The sequence below is a fragment of the Physella acuta genome, unplaced genomic scaffold, assembly GCF_028476545.2.
Source record: "Physella acuta isolate Inbredline_101_S28 unplaced genomic scaffold, ASM2847654v3 ptg001055l, whole genome shotgun sequence".
NCBI lineage: Eukaryota > Metazoa > Mollusca > Gastropoda > Physidae > Physella > Physella acuta.
The window spans coordinates 173,361-195,146 of NW_026732572.1; the positions used below are offsets into that span (position 1 = coordinate 173,361).

At 37.2% G+C, this 21,786-nt stretch overlaps 2 protein-coding genes across 3 annotated transcripts in view; one reads left to right on the forward strand and one right to left on the reverse strand.

Annotated features, from left to right (window-relative positions):
- The window catches only part of LOC131955099 (ras-related and estrogen-regulated growth inhibitor), a 112,848-nt gene that overhangs the window by 17,491 nt on the left and 73,571 nt on the right, over positions 1-21,786 (forward strand). The window lies entirely within an intron of this gene.
- LOC131955098 (zinc finger protein 836-like) overlaps positions 19,177-21,786 on the reverse strand; it is a 37,281-nt gene continuing 34,671 nt past the window's right edge. For both annotated transcript variants that reach the window (XM_059319073.1, XM_059319072.1), the window contains one exon: positions 19,177-21,169. In XM_059319073.1, the coding sequence (XP_059175056.1) occupies positions 19,419-21,137 (1,719 nt within the window). In that variant the 5' untranslated portion in view covers positions 21,138-21,169 and the 3' untranslated portion in view covers positions 19,177-19,418. The remainder of the gene's footprint in view (positions 21,170-21,786) is intronic.

Consider the following 21,786-nt stretch of genomic DNA (forward strand, 5'->3'; position numbering starts at 1 on the left):
ATAGGCCGCTGACAAGAGCTTTCCATACGTCTCTGTCCAGGGCTAGTCTCTCCAACTGTCCCCAGGTGTATCCAATCTTCTTGGTGTCTTCTTCCAGGTCACGTCTCCAGGTCTTTCTTGGTCTGCCTCTCTTCCTCCTGCCTTGTGGATTCCAGGTGAGGGCCTGTCTTGTTATGCTGGATACAGGCTTCCTGAGTGTGTGGCCAATCCATTTCCTCTGGAGGATCTCTACTTCCACTGGCAGTTGATTTGTCCGTTGCCATAGAACATCATTTCTGATGGTTTTAGGCCAGCGAATTCGCATATGGGGCATCCTTAAATGACGTCACGCTTTTTTGACGATTTTTACCCCCCCCCTCCCCCACACATCGTCACAAAAAGCCAGACCCCCACCACAAAAATGACGTTGTAAAAATCTCGATTTTTTTTGCACGATTACATGACTTTCTCTATACTTTGTATATACGAGAAAGTAAAAAAAAGCCAGTTTCTGAGTTAGAGGGTGGTTTGTAGCAAGCGCTAATTTGTTAAGACCAGCCTTTTAATTTATGTTCTATTTTTGGAACGATCTTTGTTGTGATATGGTACATAGTTGGATTATAAGTTTGTTAGAATAAGGTCATACAAGTGACATACAAGAGCAACTTAGAAACATTTATTGATCGCATTGGAATACGACATGGGTATTTCGTTGACTGGTTATTGATGGTATAACGAAACAAGCTAGAGGAAAGAAACTGGAATCCAACGGATGTTAACAGCTCGAACTCTTGGATTTTGCAGATGTGCGCTGCCTTCTCGTCCACTGTCAACAAAAAATGCAGAACAAATTGTACTGGTTGAAGAAGCAGTAATAACCAGTTTTTTCACGTATTTCATTATTGAAATTGTTTGTTCACACAGGTATCTTGTTCCAAAATTTGAAAGGTAGTTTGATGCAAAAGTTGTAGTTTAGGAAAGTCTTCATTGGGCAAAAAACTTATAAAATCCCACCCGCCCTTCTGTGAACGTGTCTCTAATGACCTCCAGCTGCAGTACATCTTTGCAACTGGGCACATTTGCTTCAAATGGGTTTTGGAACAGTCTCAATTCTTCTGCCTTTGAATCCAAGTCAGAAAACCGCTACTGAAACTGCAGCGGGGGGTCTTTGATGATTTCGCATGCAAATGACGTGGGGAACTCAGCCGTAAAGACCCTACACAACTGAGAGTGCATCAAGTTGTTGGCCCGTACTTGTTCCAAAAACATGACAAGTTTGGATCTGAAGGCCATTGGGTGGGTGTATAGATAAGAAACTAGATTTCCCTCTCTTGTAGTTTTAGGTTAAGAAAAATTAAATGACTAGTTATGTCTGCAGCAGAGGCCAATTTCTATACATTCTTCATCAGACATTAATTACTGTGGCTTGCCTTTACTTTCCAGGAAGTCACCTATTTCCTTTTTTAACTTAAATACTCTGCTCAGAACTTTCTCGCAAATGCTGTGAAACATGGTAAATTTTGCGATTCTGGGTTTGCATCTTTCATCATGTCTCTGAACTATCTATGGTTAGATAACCTATCCGGTAACAGTGCTATACATTCTATCAGAGTTTCTTCCAGGCATCTCTTCGGGGGGGGGGGGGGGATAGGTGAAAGGTGTAGTGATGCCATGCCATAAGGATTAGGGTTGACCAAACAAACCCACATACATCTATTTATATATATATACATATATAGATTGGGGGTCGTCCATAAATGACGTCACGCTTTTTAAGCCATTTTTTTACCCCCTCCCCCCTACGTCACACATCGTCACAAAAATTCAGAACCCCCCCTAAAATGACGTCACACTCCACCCCACCCCCACCCCCCTAATTTACAATTTATCCTATGTTTTAAATTTGCTGTGTTTTCATCCCTTTAAAATTACCGCTCGTTGACACAGCATTAAAAATGAGCGCGCAGGACCCATTCGTGGCACCAGCAGGTAAGCAGTAATACAGTGAGGTGATGTTAAAGCTGATAAGATTAATTTTTTTTTTAAATACTTAATGTAAATGTAGGTATTTCTTGCAGACATGAAGACACACGTGAGAATCTATAATATAAGCGGGCTGAGCGTGTGTCAGTCCTTCCTTCCTTCCTTCCTTCTGTCATCGCTATAGCTTTTGGAACCATAAAAGTAAACGTCGCACCATACTGTGCTTTTCAGTGCACCGCAGTGTCTTATTATAAGTTATAGAGTAGGGTTTGTTTATATAACGACATAGAGCTATTTTATAATTGCCATTGTGTTTACTCTTTTGCATAACTTAAAGAAAATATTAAATACACGCACATTGCTAAAACATATTAAAAGGATCAATGTCAAATATCATTTTCGTTTATATTCCTAGAAAAAGTGGATACATTTTAATAACATAATAACAGTACGGTAGAAAAATCAAATTAATTTAACTCTTTTCTAATTTTGACAAAGGAGGTAATTTAAAAATACATTAAACTCACGCTAATAAAAAATGTGAATGCAAATATACGTTCGTCATAGAAGGAATTAGTGTTGCAATAATATAATTAGCAAAATGTGAATGCAAATTATTCGGATGTGTAAGAGGAAATTATTGTTAGAAAATTATAATTAGAATGGATTGATAAAAGGCAATCTTTTATTTATTTTATTCACTGAATGTAGGCCCTACTGTTTATTACTTATAATTTTTAATCAACTATTCAGCACTATTATAGACGTATCATCACGTTCATTAGGTGCGCAATGGTTTTAGTTATGAAACTCTATTGTAAATTTTTAAAATTTAAAGTACTGGAAAAAAAATGCGTGAATGGATAAAGTGAAATATTGTATATGTTATAGATACTGCCTATTATTTATACTGTTTTCTAATTATTATTCTATCTTTCGGGTTTTATAGGAGAGGCGTGGAGAGAGGGGGGGGGGCATATGTCCCCGGGTGCCGACCTTAGGTGGCGCCAAAGTGGGTTGGAAAAAAATTGCGAGGGGGGGGGGTGGAAATCGAAAGTTTTAGGGCGGGGGGGGGGGGGGGGGGGAAGGGGTGCAAATCGAAAGTTTGAGGGGGGTGCAAATCACCGGAAAGGGTGCGATTTGGCGCTACGGGCTAGACAGTGAGCAATATGCCTTTATGATTGCATTTAAATTGTGTTTATGTTAAGAGTGTTGAGTTTGTTTTTTCGTTTGTGTTTTTTTTTTTTTTGCGTTCGTTTCTGGTGTGTTTAGTTTTGTTCTGTTCCCAAGTTGGTACATTTAAAAAAGATTTACCGTGGCGGAGCACGGGATGCAGCTAGTAACCATATATTGAGTATAATATGCAAATTATTTTAAATGTCAGCAGTATACCCAGACCTTTAATTTTCCTAGTATATTTCATTGTAGCCTATATGATGGACTTAACGGATGTCATCTCTCACAAAGCAATATAAATGTAATTGATTTTTAATAGTAAAGACTCTCCACTAGATTATTAAATTGCGTGTTTTGCCGTTAGCGAAGAGGATGTTGAAATAGGACAAGAAATACTTTCACACTGACTTAAATCTAAGCAAGTTTTATAGAAATTTTATTAATAGCGATTAAATAATAATATCAGTAACAAGTTATACTTAACCGACGATATCTATATACATTCATATTTCTATATCTTAGCAAGATCATTAACAGAAGTATTTTAAAAAACTAATTACAACAGTATTAATATGGCAATCCTAAATTAAAAGTTGTGATATTTAATTTTAAGCTTATTCATTCTCCCATGGAGAATTAAAATGTTCCTTCATTGAATACACAGGAACGGAATTGATTTTTTTCCTGTATGGAATGGGAATTCCCTTTACATCAAGGTCTTCCTCTTCTATCCAATCTACACTCTCACCATTAATTTCATTGGCAATTATAACCATCAGTTCACGTTGGCGACGTGCAGCAACTCTCAGAGGCCTGATGCGTTGTAATGGCACAATTGATGATTCCTGTTTGTGAGTTAAAGAATGATTGCGCAGCATAACCAATGAAGAGAAGTATGAATGACACTTCTTGCAAACCCTGTCGCTGATCACGGATTGAACAGACGGACAATACAAATCATAAGGGATTGTGCGATAAGGATTTGAAGAGCGGGAAAGGATTTCATCCACTTTTATACTTTGAGCAACAAAAAGAGATGGAAATTTATGTGAAGATCCATCTGTTGAACGCTCATGTATTGTTAGTCCACAGCTTGTTTGGGCGACTGGTAAAGGTGGAGGAAGAAATCTATCAGTTATTACGCTGAAATACGAGCTTCTTGGCTTTGAGCAACATTTACCATCCATGCATTTAACGATCTGAGTCAAATACTGGCTAGTTCTCACATGAATATCATGCCAACGCTGATCTTTTGAGAGCAGAGAAGTTTCAAGGAGTTCAGACTCTTCTGGATCTATGTATGCTGCCACTGTAGGAAATGTATCCACTGTCAAGTGTGACCATATTTCTGCCAAAGTGTTTCCGGCAAACTGAAAATTCTTCTTCTCTAAATCTGTGTCTATTGTGACTCCTCTTTCATCCAAATGACTGCCGTAGTGGTCATGGGGTAAAACTAATCCTGTGAGCTCATTGCTAAGTGGCGCCATTTTTCTTTCAACCCTATTAAATGCACTTCTTCCTGGTGCATTTGTAGCAATGAACAAACCATCATAGTTCTGATTGAGAAAGTGGTGTACCGCAACTTTGATCACCTTTTGATACCTAGGATTTTCGTCTGGGCCACCATCAACCGTCAACACTAATATTGGTTTAACAATTTGATCCACACCGCTCTTTGTGATATCATCAAATTCATGTAAAGTAAGTAATTTTTCAAAATCAAGTCCATGACTAAGCGCTGTGGATGAGGAATGTTTACCAGATCTGATTGATATGTATGTTGGGCCGGAGTATCCAACAGCTTCTCGATTTCCCAAGGCGTTGGGCTGAATTTTTATCCCTGCATAAACTGAAGGGATCAGCTTATGTCCAGCAGCCACAACCCAGTCATGGTCAGGCAAGCTCACCCTGTATTCCATGTGCATGAGCAATGGACTCTGTTTTTTAGCTGCTGTCAACCCAAGCGGAACGCGGGCCTTGTCATCTTGACTTATAAAGCATACCTCATTCGGTCCAAGCATGGAAGCTAACTCTTCTAGGTGATGCAGTGTTGCCGCTGTAAACAAACGATCAATGTGATTTGCATGGCAATCGTTTTGCGCTCTTATCAGTTTTACTGGGACTGTCGATACATGTCGTTGCCCTTCATGAGAAGAAGTACGTCTTGGCAACAGTCGAAGGTACAGCCCACTTCTACTAATTATAAACCCATCCTGTTTTAACTGATCAGTTAGCTGATCTAATGTTTTAATAGTCCTGTAGACTTCGCTCTGCCTCCTCTCGTGTGATGCTGATCCATGCATAGCAATGTTTATGATAGTTTCCAATAAAGAAGATTGATCTTCTTCAATCCTTGGCCTGCCAGAATTAGATCTAACATTCAAAGTGGCGCGTAGCCCCGGATTCTCTTCAAACAAAGCATTCAGTTTTCTTTTCTTTTCATTTCGAGCTTTCTGAGATCTTATTTGATCTGATATCTTCCTCTTTAGCTTTTTTTCCAAATCACTCTTTTTCTGTTTCTTTTCTTTAAGCTCCATGTTCTGTTCTTGCGTTAACATTCCGCGAGTTTGTCGCGCATACAAGCCAACTAGATCAGAATTCAGAATCTCAATCTCTGATTGTAAGTTTATCTGGACTGTAGCCTGCTTAGATATTGATGGTTTGCTGGTAGAGGGTTTGAAATCACTGACTTCATGAGCATCGTTCACTTTTTCATCTGACTTCAGTGACTTATTAGTATTAGGTATTTCTTTTGCCAAATCATAGGGTGTTTTCTTATTTGTAGATGTAGATACAGATGTTTGTTTGGCCCAAAACGTCAAAAGTGAGCCTTTTTTAGCGGCAGCAATTGCTTTTAGCTCTTGCAGCCAGACCTCCGCTTTCAAGTGAAGATCTAAATCGCTTTTTAGTTGAGTCCACTTTTCAACGACTTCTTCTTGGCAAATCTTTTTACTCTTTTTAGGATATGCCAGCACGTAGGCATCAAAAATACATTGGAACATTTTATTTTTATCCATCATTAATTGTCGATTTTTAAGCAGTATATATGAGATTATTAGATCTACCTTTCAATTGAAAAACCCCAAACAGACAAAGTTGATTCAGCAAGACACGTGTAGGCAGAGGCGTAGCGACCCTTCCCGGCGCCCGGGGACAAACTTTCGATTTGCACGCCCCACTCGAACTTTTCATTTGCAACCCCCCTCAAACTTTTCATTTGCACCCCCCTCAAACTTTCAATTTGGCGCCCCCCCCTAAGGTCGGCGCCCGGGGACATATGTCCCCCCCCGCCCTCCCTCGCTACGCTACTGCGTGTAGGCCTATTTGAGTTGATCGAATAAACACGCATCACAAGCTAACCCTACACACATCCGCTTTTTTTTGGCCGCACCTACAAAAATCACATGATCTCGACCTTGGAACTGATCGTACTAGTTATTTTTCCTCTAGATCGTTCAACAAGCATGAGCTATCGGCATGAACACCATGATGTAAGGGAGACAAGGCGTGTCATCAAGGGCAAGAGTCGCAGCCAGAGGCGTATCCAGGTTTTCGTTGTAGGGGGAGCGAAAAGAGCAAACAAAGGCGCCGAATTTTAACACGTTCTATTTACGTGTGTTATATATATATATATATATATATATATATATATATATATATATATATATATATATATATATATATATATATATATATATATATATGTAACTAGGGGAAGTTACCAGAGACATAAGAACGCAGTACAGCGCTGTCAACTTTGACACGACTGATGTAATAACGCAGGTGTTGGCTGATAACGATCAGAAAGCCAAGGCGTAGTATCTTGGGAAGCGATGCGATAAGAACGCAATACGGTCTGTCAACCTTGATGTGACAGGATGCAGATGGCTTATTAAATCGGACTGTACGATAGAAGCGGCGTAATTAACATTCTGATGCAACGATTAGAATCGATTACGATTACGATTATGATAGAACCGAATACGATTACGAATACGAAGGGGATATATAGGAAGGCGACGGCTGAGCTCGCTCTCTCTCTCGATCAGTCAGTCAGTGTGGCAGTATCAAGTTGGTTATTGAACGGGTTAGCCGTATTGTGTTAAGAAGGACGATAGACATGTGCATTCAGTTATGTGAAGACTAGTGAGGACTGTTGGGGGTCAGTTGATTCAGACTATTATTGTGAAGCATTCCTTTTGATTCATTATATTATTGTGAAGCATTTCTTTGATTCATGTAATAAAAGGATCAATAGCGAACCTGCATCTTCGAGTATCTATACTGTGGTGGATGTTGTGTAGAATGAGTGGTTAGACTCGGTAACATTTGGCGTTGTCGAGCAGAACTCGTTAACATTTGGCACTACAGGCAAATAGTCTCGTTACATTTGGCGCTGCGAGCAGGGTGAATTCAAGAAGATGCAACTTGCCTAGGTCACATTTGGCGTCGTCGGACAGGATGAATCCAACTAGACTTGCCGCTTTAGGCACCCATAGTCAACCTAGTTCATAACTGTGTTTCGTGTGTGTGTGAATTCGGACATTCAGGAACAGTGAAAATTGAGGAACGAGGAAAATTTTTCATACACACACGGTAAGAAAGGTCTCTTTTCTTTTTTTACTCAAGGAATAAGAATTATAATGTCTACTCTGGACGAGAAGCAGACCCATATTGTGGTCCTGCCCAGAGAGTCCCACATTAACGAATTTTACGGGGACGGTGATCCAGCTTTAACCAACAGGTTCAGTGAAGAGGTCAGGGCTGCCTGGGCCTCGAGATACATGTCACCAGAGGAAAGATTAAGACTGCTGATGGGCAGTATAGGAGAGACGGTTAGGGCAGAGGTCAAATGCCACGATAAAACCATCCAATCAGATCCAGATAAGGTGCTGGATCTAATTATGGAGACCTTTGGGGAGAGACGGTCGGGATCGCAACTGCTATCGGGGTTCGTAGGCTTAAAGCAGAGAATGGCGGAGAGTGTGATGGAGTATTCACACCGAATGAACAGGGCCTTTGATTCGGTAAAGGGCAAAACACCTGACATTGATGTACGCCTACTGAGGGACCATTTCATCGAGGGGCTAGCAACCCCGATCTTAAGGAGAGAGTTGAAAGAGGAGGTCCACAAAGACCCGCAGTTGACCTTCCTTCAGGTCAGGAACTCAGCGATCCGCAGGTCCGAGGATGAGGACCAATCGAACTGTTCGGTGGACAAAGTCTCTGTGCCGGAACAGAAACAATCCCCACCCACAGGGACCGGCACGGTAGAAACCATGATGGCTCAACTGTTGGCCCACCTGGATAAGGTTGACCAACGATTGGAGAGGTTAGAAAGCAGGTCAACAGCTGAGAATCAGGAAAAGAACGGGACAAAACAGAGACAGGTTGGACAGCCGCGACCTGCCGGTCCATCGCTCCGGTGGACGGCTGACGGTCGACCAATTTGCTTGTCCTGCTCACAACCCGGACATATGGCACGGTACTGTCCGGTGAAACGATCGCCCTCTGTAAGGCAGGTCAAGGCTACAGAGCGGCGAGGTTATGGCGTAAGAAACAAAAGGAAACAAACAATGAAAGAGTCTCAAACAAGACTCGAAGAGAAATTGTCAGATATTGAAAAAATGAACTGTGAAATGAACTTGAATGTTGAAAAGTTTCAAGTGAATAATTTGTTGGCTAAGAAAAATGATGATAAGGAAGAAATTGGTAGACTTAATAATGAGATCTCAAGGTTAACCATGAAACTGGATAGGGAAAGTTCATGCAAATTAAAAGCACAGGGGAAATGTTCATCTTTAGAGTGTCTGTTATCTGAAGAAGAAAATAGAAACGTTGTACCTGGTTTTGCAAAAATTGCCGCACCGTTGCATGACTTGGTAAACAAAATGACAAAGAAACACAGTAAGGAGAAAAAGAAAGGTAAAACACAACTGATAGGTGAATTATGGACTGATGAATGCCTGAACTCGTTTAAGCTCTTGAAAAAGGCTTTGACAGAGACGCCGATATTAGGATACGCGGACTTTGACAAACCATTTCGGCTAGAAATTGACGCCAGCTCTAAAGGTCTGGGAGCTGTGCTATCACAACAACAAAAGCAAGGTTTCAGGGTTATTGCGTATGCCAGTCGAGCTCTGAAGGAATCAGAGAAGAACATGACAAATTACAGCGCCATGAAACTAGAACTTTTGACATTAAAATGGGCTGTGACTGAAAAATTCAGGGACTATCTATTAGGCGCTAAATGTGTGGTATACACTGACAATAACCCCTTGAGTCACCTAAAGACAGCAAAGTTGGGATCCATCGAACAGCGATGGGCAGCAGAATTGGCACTCTTTGACCTAGAGATAAAATATCGCCCGGGGCGGTCCAATGGCAATGCGGACGCCTTATCAAGGAATCCTTACGAGAGACCGGGCGATGAGGAAGAAACGCTGACAGGAATATGTGAGGTCAGAGCGTCAACAGATATCCCTCACGGGGTGCAAGTGATGCAAAACGGACAGACCGGGGTGGAGCACATATCCACAGAGCCCGGACATATGGACATTAGTGATTTTAATTGCCTTAATCACAAAGAGATAAGAGATGCCCAGAGAACGGATAGTGGCTTACAGCCGCTGTTGAAACACGTCCAGGAACAAAAATTCCCAGGAAGAAGGGAAAGAGAACAATTTGGTCGAGAAACAAAGAAAATACTGAGTCAGTGGGACCGTCTCAGTATAAAGGATGGTGTTCTCATGCGGAGAATTCATGACCAAATTGATGGGACAATACACCAGGTGGTGGTGCCTGGACAATTACGAGAAGAAGTGCTAAGGTTGGCACATGACAGGGCAGGACACCAGGGTCAGGACAGGACGCACAAAATATTACGACGGAGGTGTTACTGGCCCAATATGGAAATGGAGGTCAAACGCCATTGTGAGGCTTGTGTGAGGTGTCAGCATGCGAAAATGCCAGTTGTCAAAATGAGACAGCCATCAGGACACCTATTAGCGACAAAACCACTAGAGATTGTGGCTATAGACTTTACGTCGTTGGAGCAATCATCGGATGGGACGGAACATGTGTTGGTAATGACTGATGTATTCACCAAATGGACTGTGGCGGTGCCCACACGAGATCAGACTGCCAAAACAGTGGCAAAGGTCTTAATAGAACATTGGTTCATCAAATATGGCATACCAAGACAATTACACTCTGACCAAGGAAGGGCCTTCGAGTCAGAAGTAATTAACCAACTGTGCAGCCACTACGGGATCAACAAATCTAGAACAACCACATTTAATCCGAAAGGAAACGGACAGTGCGAGCGGTTCAACCGCAGCATGCATGATTTGCTGCGTACCCTAGAACCTGAACAGAAAAAACGTTGGCCTGATTTTCTCCCAGAGTTGGTATATCTATACAACTGCACCCCCCATGCCACAACCGGCTTTTCGCCACACATGTTACTGTTCGGACGGGAGGCTCGACTCCCTCTTGACTTGTTCCTAGGGAAAAAGGAAAGTATGACTGGCTCATACACCGCACTAGAATATGTGAATGAACATATGAGACGAATTAGAGAAATGTACAGGGTAGTACAGGAAAGACTAGAACATGAAGCACGGCGAAGGGAACCGCCGGTACAGACAAAGGACCCGCCACTCAAACTGAACGACAGGGTATTACTGCGTAGCCACCCGTTAGGCAGAAACAAAATCCACGACCTCTGGGGACAGGAGATATGGCAAGTCGTGGAGATGCCTAAAGTAGCAGGTGGCCCCTTTAAGATAAGACCCATCGATCACACCAAACCGGATCGGTGGGCGAATATTGCTCAATTAAAGAAATATTGTCATAGTCAAGAAGAGCAGTTACACACAAGGAAACCCAAGACAATTAGGGAACCGGAAACTATAACGGAAATTCACATACCCATCCCGGAACCATGTCACCATCAACAGCGCAACAGCGATACACAAGGGGAGGATACCGGCAACAAGGAGGATCCCGGTCCTTCCAGAAGCAGAGAGACAGTAGACCATCAGATAAGTGGTCCGCGGAGAAGTTTGAGAAACAGAAAGAATACGAAATTTTTCGTCAGCAACCATCAATTCTTTCATGGTCGCGCTGGTATGAGAACAGACTGTTCAAAAAGCTATAAAAGTGAACTGGTGAAGGCACCAAACGAAAAAAGGTGGATGTGAATTCTAGAACTGTTTTGTGTCTGAGGAAGATGATGTAGACACATTTGATATGTGAAATACGGATAACGGTCAATCTTATACGAATGTGACGACATTGACAGTGAGTGGAACAATAAATTTTTTTTACGGTGGTGCGATTGACTTTGAAGGACTGCACCTGCAAAGCGTTGTTTGTGGTTGATAACACACAAAAAAAGGCAGGGGTGGATGTAACTAGGGGAAGTTACCAGAGACATAAGAACGCAGTACAGCGCTGTCAACTTTGACACGACTGATGTAATAACGCAGGTGTTGGCTGATAACGATCAGAAAGCCAAGGCGTAGTATCTTGGGAAGCGATACGATAAGAACGCAATACGGTCTGTCAACCTTGATGTGACAGGATGCAGATGGCTTATTAAATCGGACTGTACGACAGAAGCGGCGTAATTAACATTCTGATGCAACGATTAGAATAGATTACGATTACGATTATGATAGAACCGAATACGATTACGAATACGAAGGGGATATATAGGAAGGCGACGGCTGAGCTCTCTCTCTCTATCGATCAGTCAGTCAGTGTGGCAGTATCAAGTTGGTTATTGAACGGGTTAGCCGTATTGTGTTAAGAAGGACGATAGACATGTGCATTCAGTTATGTGAAGACTAGTGAGGACTGTTGGGGGTCAGTTGATTCAGACTATTATTGTGAAGCATTCCTTTTGATTCATTATATTATTGTGAAGCATTTCTTTGATTCATGTAATAAAAGGATCAATAGCGAACCTGCATCTTCGAGTATCTATACTGTGGTGGATGTTGTGTAGAATGAGTGGTTAGACTCGGTAACATTTGGCGTTGTCGAGCAGAACTCGTTAACATTTGGCACTACAGGCAAATAGTCTCGTTACATTTGGCGCTGCGAGCAGGGTGAATTCAAGAAGATGCAACTTGCCTAGGTCACATATATATATATATATATATATATATATATATATATATATATATATATATATATATATATATATATATATACTAGCTGTATGTCATTACTTCGCTATCATGTAAAATAAATTGAAAGTAGCCTTCTGAAGACATAAGAAAAAACACACAATGTAGGCCGACAAAACAAAAATTGTATTAATCTAAAAAATATATATATATATATATACACACTACAACCAAAAACAATGAACGTAACACAATCTGTTTTGTAATTCTTGCACACAAATTTCTTACACAATAATTCCTGGGAAATTATTTAAGACCAGTGAAATAGGGGAAATAATCACTCTCTTAATATAAATACGTATATATCTACACATTTAATTATAAATGTCAAAATAAATAATTACTTTAGAATATAATGAAATTGTTTAACACTATTCGTGTTTACAAAACGTTTTTGTCTATAATCAGAATTTAATATAAAGTCATCATAAATGCTAAAGTATTACAGCATAATGAAAGTTTTTTTAAAAATCAGAGTTAGTATAAAACCACACTTTTTATATAATAGAAAAATATTCGGAATATCAGCCTACATTCAACTAAATATCGGTCTTTTAGTTCAGATTATATGTTTTTAATTAACTACTGCTTCTTTGTGTTCTTTAAAGATCATTTTTTAACATAGTGATAGGCATGGGTTAGATCACTGTATTGCTCACACACCTTTTTACTGGTAGTTGCAAAAACAATAATCACAGAGTTTTACGTTTAAATAGCTAATTTTCTGGCGGCATGGTACTTTGGTACATCATTACGCGTTTTTCTACATGTACTTAACAAATCAGTTCGGGGTGGGTTGGGGGGGGGGAGGGGGTGGGTTCAACTTCATTCACCACTGTCCGGTCACTTTAGGTCAATTATCCAACCCAGTATATATCTAGGTGTGACATTAATGTCGCTCTACACAACTGTGGTGGTGAGGTGTGTGGAAGGGGGGGGGGGGGGAGATAACCAACTCATAGCGTCAGTTTTTAGATGACTGTTCTAAACATACATATATATTACACACATATATATTACAGAAATAGATTTAAACAAGTAGCAGTGGTATTATGACAATATTTTTTACAGATGGGTCCATGGGGGAAGGGAGTTGTAACTGTTTCATATAATTTGTAATCGTAATCACTATCGCCCAAACTGTAAGAATACTACTACTTCATCGTGATGACGTTGTTGACCTTGTCGAAATTTCCCAACCACTACGCAGTTTGCTCATAAGTAAATTTAAATAGAGGTGCCACATCAGTTGTATTTGTTTCTGTATTGTAATTTTAAAAAAATTAATCACACGATTCAAACTGTATATATAAAGTAATTATGTTTGAAGTTTTATGTATAACATTTTCTAATTCAATTATTCGTATGCAAATACATTATACAGTTGCCTTAAACTTAACACCCCTCTTGCCAGATGGTACTACCCGTAGAGGTTTAATAAACATTGCAATGCATCATAATGGTTATTTTTAGAATGGCAAACTGATGCAGCTGTTAATACGTGTTGTAAACGTAGACACTACAGGACTAGTACAATAATGCTTAATTGCTGCATGAACGAAGTCTTGTGATTTACATAGATGTGTCGACCGAAAATATTTTTATAACAAATATCATTGTTTAAAACTTTGAGTTTAAAAAATTTCCAAAAAGGCGCCACTTTGCTGAAAATGGCCAGAGGGGGAGCGGCCGCTCCCCCTGCTCCCCCCTGCGTACGCTATTGGTCGCAGCCCTAAGTGTGAACATAAGTTTATAAATAAAATATTCGGAAAACGGGGTTTAAAGTTTTATTATGACTGCCCTACTCTGTAAGCTTCAAAGAATAGCAAGCATTACACTGATACCCATGCCTTACCCTCACTAGTTGATATGCTTCCGACCTTTATTCATATAGCAGTATTGACAAATTTGCTTATACGGCAGTCTACTACACAACACACATCGTCAAATTATAGGGCAATTTAATTAGAACAAATATATATTTCACAATCTTTTGACAACTTTGAAGTATCGCAACCAATGTAAAAAAATTATTTAGTATGTTTATTTTTCTAAAAACTAAAAAAATGCATGTTAATCAATTCGTGGAATTAAGACAACATGACGTCACACTGTCTCTACCCCCCCTCCCCCTCGTCACAAAAGTCTGAACCCCTCCCCCCCCCTAGGCGTGTGACGTCATTTATGGACGACCACAAAGTACAAATTTTTTTTTATAAAAAACGTTTTAATAACAAGCTTTTATATACTAATGCACTAAAAAGTAGAAAATAAATTATAGACTACTATTTAAATAACTATAAAGAAAAGCGTGGGTCTTTTCCTAAACATTAGTAAAAATATCCAATATATATATATATATAATTAAAATGACCCACGCTTTTCTTTATAGTTATTTAAATAGTAGTCTATAATTTATTTTCTACTTTTTAGTGCAATAGTATATAAATGCTTGTTATTAAAACATTTTTCATGAAATTTTTTAACTTAAATACTCTGCTCAGATCTTTCTCGCAAATGCTGTGAAACATGGTAAATTTTGCGATTCTGGGTTTGTATCTTTAAACATGTCTCCGAACTATCTATGGTTAGATATCCTATCCGGTAACAGTGCCATACATTCTATCAGAGTTTCTTCCAAGCACCTCTTCAGGGGGGGGGGGGGGGGGCGATAGGTGAAAGCGTGCGGCGTCAAAACGGCCCCGACATAAGAGCCCCGTCCAATTGACCCCGACAAAATGGCCAGCGACATATAGACCTTGTCATAAAGGCTCCCGATAAAAGGGCTCCAGTCAATAAGGCTCCTGACAAATAGTCTCCCGTCATTTAGTTTTTCCACAAAACGGCCCCCGTCATTACGACTCCCGACAAATAGGCTAGCGTCCTTTTGGTATACGACAAAAAAGATCCTGTCAATTTGGCTCCAGAAAAAAAGGACCACTGACAATACCGTTTCTAAGTCTCCCGGCAAAGCGGTCTCATTGAATATGACACCTGCCAGTGGGACCCCTTCACCAATATTCTTTAGAGTTAGCTTATCCAACACTCTTAAGTAATATAATGTATGCATCTCTTGTTCGGCAGGCCTTATTTTTATATTAGTTTATCTATTATAAAATGTATGTTTTAATTTAAGGGTCATCTATCTAAGACTTCCATAATTGAGTCGGTTACAGGCTGATCCAACTCAGTTTGTGGGGAGAAGGGTCCACGCTGTACCTTCCTACCTCCAGTACGCTTCTAGGTTATCAAAACAAAATGTCGTTATCCTGTAAACATCATGTATATCGTACATTTTCACTTCTGTGCTCGCTTTTATGCAACAGATCTTTACTGTTGTAAGTTAAACATTATCAAAATTTTAGAATTGATAGATTTTAGCTTTTAATGGCTTGATTTGTTTGAGAATTGATGTTGGTTCATGAAAAACAATTTCATTAAGGCATTAAAAAGAGGTTATAGTAGTAGTGGAGGTAGGACAAAATGGTTACTTTTATGCCAATAGTGGTCATACCATTAGTTTGTCTGGAGCCAATATGTCGGGAGTCATTTTGTCGTTAGCCAATATGTAGGGAGCCCATTTGTCGGTAGCCAATATGCCATGAGCCCATTTGTTCTGAGCCCTTATGGTCGGGAGCCGCTTTGTCTAGAGCCAATATGTCCTGAGCCTATTTGTCGGGAGCCAATATGTCGAGAGTCCAATTGTCGGGAGCCTAAATGTCGGGAGCCAATATAACGGGAGTCCATTTGACGGGAGCCAATAAGTCGGGTCCCTTTTGACTGGGTCGTTTTGTCGGGAATAGAATTGACGGGGTCATATTAACGGGGCCGATTTGTCCCGGGCCGTTTTGACAGGGTACCAGGTGAAAGGTGTAGTAAAGCCAAAAGGATTAGGGTTAACCAAACAAACCCACATACATTTATTTATATATATATACATATATAGATTGGTCTACATCTATATAACAGCCGATCCAACACAATTCTCATACAACAGACATGTTTTTGTTCTCATTCAGCCTTGTTGTTGAGGATCTAATAAAATAGTAGTGTAGGCCTAATAAAACGGAATAAACGCTTTCTGATTTATTAATAGCTGAAAATATTTATTATGTCTTAAAAATAAACCGGGAGTGATCTCCCCTAAACTTTTTCGAATATTCTTATATAAAACAACAGGGGATGGGAACTCGGGCTATAGACATGATTTTTAATCCATTTTAAATACTTAAAGTTTTAAAAATAGAATAAAATCTCGTAGACAAAAGAATTGCAAACCAAGTGAACGCCAAATAAAAAACGTGCATAATAGTGGGCAATATTATTAGTACTTTAAACATTTACATTAGTTTTTTTGAGAAATCGGAAGTAGCGTAAATTACTACTTCCGGTCAACGGAAATTACTCAAAATTTAACAGAAGGTAGAAAATTAGATCTTTAACTCGCGTGTGAAATTTCATTTATCTATCTGAAATAGTACTCAAGTTATAGGCTTTTGAAAAATTCAAAGTAGAAAAAGTACCACTTCCGGTTATCGAAAATAGCTCAAAAGTTGATACGGATCTACGATTTTGATAAAATACTTATATATGAAATTTCATCAACCTAGCTGTAACGGTACTCAAGTAATCGTGTTAATACACAGACACACGCAGACATACGGACAGAATTGCAAAGCCCAGTTTTTCAGACTGGATTACGCATAAAACCTCTTAATTTTGATAAATCTGGATTGATAATTTTTGCCCGATTAAAATAAGTCCTCTATACTTCGGATGTGATAAAGGACCGAGGTGTAATACGGTGAAAATTGTTAAAATTTCAAGAGATTTTTGTGCACGATTACAATACCTTCTCTATACTTCGTATATACGAGAAAGTAAAAAGATAAATTATACATCAATAATAATCATAATAATAAATTGTATCTTCTGTTTTAAAAATTTAATCATTTTCAGCTACATTAATTAATACATTTTGTTGCTCACTTCAATTATCATAATTATGATTAACTTAATGGGTTATATAATTATTTATACAAAATTTAGAATTACATAAAATGGAATATTCAATATAGAAAAATTTTGAGTAAATATTACTTCAATGATTCAAATTATAATTGTACATTGTTGGTGTCTATTAGTGGTTAGCATTATTTTATGGGTAATGTAAAGGGTAAGAATTTAGACATAGTTTTTTCCAAAAAACTTGAACAAAGCTAGCCAAAACACCTAGTACAATATAATAAATGTGCTATGGAGACTCATGACATCCATTCTTTCCATGAAGTGTTTCTTCCTTTGTGTGAATATTTAAAAATTATCATGTTAAATAATTTTTTATTAACTTTTTTAACATTGTTTGAATTTCATGTTTACAATATACACGCACACAATTTAAAAACATTAGTTATAGATAATACATTCATTTCACTTATCTTCAAAATGAAATGTCTAGATAACATATTAATCATTAGCAATACTTTGTATGACAAATAATACTATGAAGAGTATTTTATCCTGTACAGTGTTTCTTCCAGAGTTTTTTTACTATATATATTTTTACTATATAAATGCCATCTCTAGTTTTTTTTGAGAAATCGGAAGTAGCGTAAATTACTACTTCCGGTCAACGGAAATTACTCAAAATTTAACAGAAGGTAGAAAATTAGATCTTTAACGCGCGTGTGAAATTTCATTTATCTATCTGAAATAGTACTCAAGTTATAGGCTTTTGAAAAATTCAAAGTAGAAAAAGTACCACTTCCGGTTATCGGAAATAGCTCAAAAGTTGATACGGATCTACGATTTTGATAAAATACTTATATATGAAATTTCTTCAACCTAGCTGTAACGGTACTCAAGTAATCGTGTTAATACACAGACACACACAGACATACGGACAGAATTGCAAAGCCCAGTTTTTCAGACTGGATTACGCATAAAACCTCTTAATTTTGATAAATCTGGATTGATAATTTTTGCCCGATTAAAATAAGTCCTCTATACTTCGGATGTGATAAAGGACCGAGGTGTAATACGGTGAAAATTGTTAAAATTTCAAGAGATTTTTGTGCACGATTACAATACCTTCTCTATACTTCGTATATACGAGAAAGTAAAAAGATAAATTATACATCAATAATAATCATAATAATAAATTGTATCTTCTGTTTTAAAAATTTAATCATTTTCCGCTACATTAATTAATACATTTTGTTGCTCACTTCAATTATCATAATTATGATTAACTTAATGGGTTATATAATTATTTATACAAAATTTAGAATTACATAAAATGGAATATTCAATATAGAAAAATTTTGAGTAAATATTACTTCAATGATTCAAATTATAATTGTACATTGTTGGTGTCTATTAGTGGTTAGCATTATTTTATGGGTAATGTAAAGGGTAAGAATTTAGACATAGTTTTTTCCAAAAAACTTGAACAAAGCTAGCCAAAACACCTAGTACAATATAATAAATGTGCTATGGAGACTCATGACATCCATTCTTTCCATGAAGTGTTTCTTCCTTTGTGTGAATATTTAAAAATTATCATGTTAAATAATTTTTAATTAACTTTTTTAACATTGTTTGAATTTCATGTTTACAATATACACGCACACAATTTAAAAACATTAGTTATAGATAATACATTCATTTCACTTATCTTCAAAATGAAATGTCTAGATAACATATTAATCATTAGCAATACTTTGTATGACAAATAATACTATGAAGAGTATTTTATCCTGTACAGTGTTTCTTCCAGAGTTTTTTTACTATATATATTTTTACTATATAAATGCCATTACGTTGGGGGGGGGGGGGGGGGGGGGGGTAGAGATGCCTGGAAGAAACTCTGATCCTGTATGACAAACATTAATGGTGTGTATTTAGCCTCCACAATGTGGTATTAGTACAAAAGCAAAAATTTTATATATAGATAATTAAAGATCCTTGTGAAAGAGAATTTAATGACCAACAACACATTCAGGTGGCTTAAGTCCTGAGTGAAATTTTCTGTGTGTAGATAAACTAGACTTACGAGCAAACTTTTAATTACAAATGTCACATTCATATTGTCTCTGGTAAATGAATATTTTTATGTTTAGATAAACTACCTTTATAATTAAACTTTTTGTGACACACATCACATTCATATGGTCTCTCTGGTAAATGAATATTTTTATGTATAGATAAATTACCTTTACAACTAAAATTTTTATGACACACATCACATTCATATGGTCTCTCTGGTAAATGAATATTTTTATGTGTAGATAACTGACCTTTAAGACTAAATTTTTTATGACACAAATCACATTCATATGGTCTCTCTTGTAAATGAATATTTTTATGTTCTGATAGACCATATTTATGACTAAATTTTTTGTGACACACATCACATTCATATGGTCTCTCTGGTAAATGAATATTTTTATGCTCAGATAAATAACCTTTATTAATAAATTTTTTATGACACACATCACATTCATATGGTCTTTCTGGTAAATGAAATTTTTTATGTTGTGATAAACATTTTTTAGATTTAAATATTTTGTGACACACATCACATTCATATAATCTATCTGGTAAATGAATCATTTTATGTTCTGATAAATTATGTTTAAGCCTAAATTTTTTATGGCACACATCACATTCATATGGTCTCTCTGGTAAATGCATATTTTTATGTTTAGATAGATTACCCTTTTGACTAAATTTTTTGTGACACACATCACATTCATATGGTCTCTCTGGTAAATGAATATTTTTATGTTCTGATAGATTACCCTTTTGACTAAATTTTTTGTGACACACATCACATTCATATGGTCTCTCTGGTAAATGAATATTTTTATGTTCTGATAGATTACCCTTTTGACTAAATTTTTTGTGACACACATCACATTCATATGGTCTCTCTGGCTTATTAATTCCAGAATGAATATTTGTGTGTGTGGATAAACTAGACTTTGTGGTGAACTTTTTAGACAAACTAGACTCATTGTATACATGTTCTAGGTTTATTTTGTTAATCTGTTCACCCTGACTGATCATAACAACTTCTTGCTGATGAAAATCATGACCATATGGATTCACCCTTGTGTGAATGTTTATGTGTTGTTTAACATGATCAAAATGGAAAAATCTTTGACAACACATATCACACTTGTATGTCTTCAGTCCCTTATCATTGATCTGATATTCTGTTGGGACATTATCAATCAATTTTGTATGCAATAACTTGAGTTCTTTTAATTCATTTTGAAGATCTGATTTTAAAACTGCTAAATTTTCTTTAAAATCAGTTGATTCTGGTGGAGAAGAAAGTTGTTGCTGTGCTTTGAAACCATTTTGTTGTTCATTCTCCAAAGATGAAATTGTTAATATCTCAGGTTTTATATCTTCAAAAATTGAAAATGCTGTTGATATATTTGGTTTCATGTCTTCAGAAGATGAAAATGATGTTGGGTTATCTTGTTTCATCTCTTCTAAATTAAACAAAGGCTTTGTTTTATCAAGATTTTTATCTTCTAAAGCTAAAAATGGCATTGTTTCCTCCAAGTATTTGTCTTTAACAGTTGAAAATTGTGTTGATACATTTTGCTTTATATCTTCAGGATTTGAAAAGAGTGTTGATATATTTGTTTGTACTCCTTCTGAACTTGAAATAGCTGATGTTATATCTGATTTCATGTCCATAAATGTTATGATTTCGTCACTCAATTCCTGTTTAACCATAATTGAACTCTCCCAAACTATACCATTAGTGTCCTTTGTGTTTTCCATAGCTTTAGATTGATGAATTATTGCAGAAAAAACTGAAATAAAAATAATCTTCATTAGAAATTAGAAACTAAAATTTATTTTTTTAAATATATTGGTTGCATTTAAAAAATGTTTAAATATTTATGTCTTAGCCTTACTATATTATTATAACACCATAGAATTCTTTTAAGTCATAAAAAAGATCAAACAGGCCTTATTGAGCTATGATATTATCTGTTTTAATAACTGAAGTGTCTTTTATCAATCAGAAGTAATATGAATAGATAGATTAATAGTTAAAAACAGTGTTCACGCCTTAGCACACCATGGTTGGGTGGCACAGTGCACATCTGTTAACGAATATCCCCAGAGTTTGAATCTCAGTAGGGAATCATATATTCATGTTTTCTTTGTCTTTTGCCTTTATTAATGAAAGGGCGACCCATTTTTATAAGCCATATTGTTTTTCTCTATATAATTAGTTACAGTAAAAATCTCCTTTTTAAAAAAAAGCATACCTTCAAACTAAAAGAAGCCTGCAAAATTATTAATGCAAATTAATCTAATATTAATTATTAATAGGCCTATTATTTTATCATTTTTTAAATTAATAGTCCTTGATAAGATTTTCGAGAAGGGCTAGTAGTCACTAAATAAGCATTAATATTAA